The 2,500-nt window shown below is 37.8% G+C and overlaps 2 protein-coding genes across 5 annotated transcripts in view; one reads left to right on the top strand and one right to left on the bottom strand.

Annotated features, from left to right (window-relative positions):
* LOC135212505 (syntaxin-1A-like) overlaps positions 1-2,500 on the top strand; it is a 397,641-nt gene that overhangs the window by 120,321 nt on the left and 274,820 nt on the right. The window lies entirely within an intron of this gene.
* The window catches only part of LOC135212503 (uncharacterized), a 15,971-nt gene that overhangs the window by 4,721 nt on the left and 8,750 nt on the right, over positions 1-2,500 (bottom strand). For all 4 annotated transcript variants that reach the window (XM_064245994.1, XM_064245995.1, XM_064245996.1 and 1 more), the window contains exon 2: positions 1,910-2,126. In XM_064245994.1, the coding sequence (XP_064102064.1) occupies positions 1,910-2,094 (185 nt within the window). In that variant the 5' untranslated portion in view covers positions 2,095-2,126. The remainder of the gene's footprint in view (positions 1-1,909; positions 2,127-2,500) is intronic.

Genomic DNA, 2,500 nt, shown 5'->3' with positions numbered 1-2,500 from the left:
AGCATGGAAAAATTGATGAAAACTCAACTGCATGGGGTTCTACGTAATTAATAAAATGGCTCTAAGATACTGATGAAAAATATGCAAACACCGAGGCTTTGGTTAATGAAAACGGGGAACGTTTTGAATAGAAAATGGGATTTGGTGTTTACATAGTGTGAAGGAAATTATTTGGCCTTGACCACAAAATATAAAGGCAGATGAGAAGTACTGTTTAAAAATAGATTTTTCATCAATTTAAAGACAAGTGAATAAGAAAAAGATCTAATGAGTGTATTTAATGTTTTTATTTATGTAATTAAGAGAGTATAAATAACCTTTCATGAATATTTTCAACTTGGAATCTATACAGCAAAGAAGTAGGTCAGCCATTCTTAGAGGGCTAATAAGCAACCTCTCCTGGTATTACCTACTTTCCAATCACCCTCCTTCACTGCAATTTGGCTCGTAAGACCTATGGTAAAATGGCCCTCGTTTGCATGAAAGTGAAAGAAATAGATTGGGAAATTCGCAGTATGGAGTCTTGTGCAGTTATAAACTTTATCTCTTGAAAGAAAAAAAACATGAAATGATCACGTATGATACAGGATAGACAACGATCTGCAACGATAACTGGACAAGACTTCTAGTAAGGCAAGTCAAAAAAGGCAATAACAATCACTCGTAAATAAACACAGCTGACGAAAAAACAAAATGATAGAGTTTTAAACGTTAGGAAACGCTTATCCTCTGTCGTATCAATTAAAAAATAATGGAGGAAGCAATTTGGCAAATGATGGCCATGAAAAGATGATCCTCTGGAATGAAAAAATCCTTCAAAAAATGAGGTGACTTCACTTATGTACATTATCAATCAATTTTGACCTCCACGAGAGAGGGAGACTCTCTCTCTCTCTCTCTCTCTCTCTCTCTCTCTCTCTCTCTCTCTCTCTCTCACCTTTACGCCTCTGCTAGAACCACATTTCCATTGGCTGGAGGCTCCTGTTCCGTCCAAATTTAACCAAGATATAGCTCATCCTTTCCTCTTCGACTGGAAGCATTTTTCCATGGCTGGAATCTCCTTTCCAATCCAGATAGAGCAGAGTGAAAGCTTAGTACCTTTCCACTTCAAATTCCGTAGAGTGAAAGCTTACCTTTTCTCCATCCTCTGGAAGCACCTTTCCATTCCAAATTGAGTATAGTGAAAGCTCACCTTTTCTCCATCCACTGAACGCACCTCCACTGGAAGTACCTTCCCATTCGAGATTCAGGAGAGTGAAAGCTTGCCTATTCTCCATCAACTGAAAGGACTTTTACAGACACTGGAAGCACCATTTCATTCCAGATTCAGCAGAGTGAAAGCTTACCTTTTCTCCATCAACTGGAAGGACTTTTAGAGAAACTGGAAGCACCATTTCATTCCAGATTCAGCAGAGTGAAAGCTAATCTTTTCTCCGTGAACTGGATGGACTTCTCCAGCAACTGGAAGTACCTTTCCATTCCAGATTCAGCAGAGTGAAAGCTTACCTTTTCTCCATCAACTGGAAGGACTTCTCCAGCCGCTGGAAGTACCTTTTCATTCCTGATTCAGTAAAGTGAAAGCTCACCTTTTCTCCATCAGCTGGAAAGACTTTTCCAGCCACTGGAAGTACCTTTTTATTCCAGATTCAGTAGAGTGAAAGCTCATCTTTTCTCCGTCTACTGGAAGGACTTCTCCACAGCCACTGGAAGTACCTTTTCATCCCAGATTCAGTAGGGTGACAGCTTGCCTATTCTCCATCAACTGGAGGGACTTCTCCACAGCCACTGGAAGTACCTTTCCATTCCAGATTCAGGAGAGTGAAAGCTTACCTTTTCTCCACAACTGGAAGGACTTCTCCAGCCACTGGAAGTATCTTTCCATTCCAGACTCAGCAGAGTGAAAGCTTACCTTTTCTCCATCCACTGGAAGCACAGAATGACAATGATGATCACGAAGAAGAAAGTGAAGATGGTCAGAATGAGCAGAGCCACGGTCAGGTTCAGAACGTGTTCACTATGATCCAGGCGCTCTCGCTCACTCATGGTGTGGTTGAGTCCGTCACTAAAACCATCGTCCTCGTCGCTTACAACCATCTTCTAACATGAAGATGGGACTCCTCTGAGACCTGGGGATGAAGAGAGTTTACTGAGAATTTTTTAAGCAGGAAATATCCAAAATAATTTTTTTTTCTTTAAAAGACAATCGTTGTTTCATAGTTCTGACAACTCAGATGACTTTCTTTGATTTACAAGGTATATTTAGGTCTCTCTCTCTCTCTCTCTCTCTCTCTCTCTCTCTCTCTCTCATTATATATACTATTATATAGATATATATATATATATATATATATATATATATATATATATATATATACATATATATAATATATAATATATATATTATATATATATATATATATGTGTGTGTATATATATATATATATATATATATATTATATATATATGTATACTATCTATATATATATATATATATATATAA

This window comes from Macrobrachium nipponense, chromosome 41 (assembly GCF_015104395.2).
Source record: "Macrobrachium nipponense isolate FS-2020 chromosome 41, ASM1510439v2, whole genome shotgun sequence".
Classification (NCBI taxonomy): domain Eukaryota; kingdom Metazoa; phylum Arthropoda; class Malacostraca; order Decapoda; family Palaemonidae; genus Macrobrachium; species Macrobrachium nipponense.
This window is presented reverse-complemented; position numbering and strand designations above follow the sequence as displayed.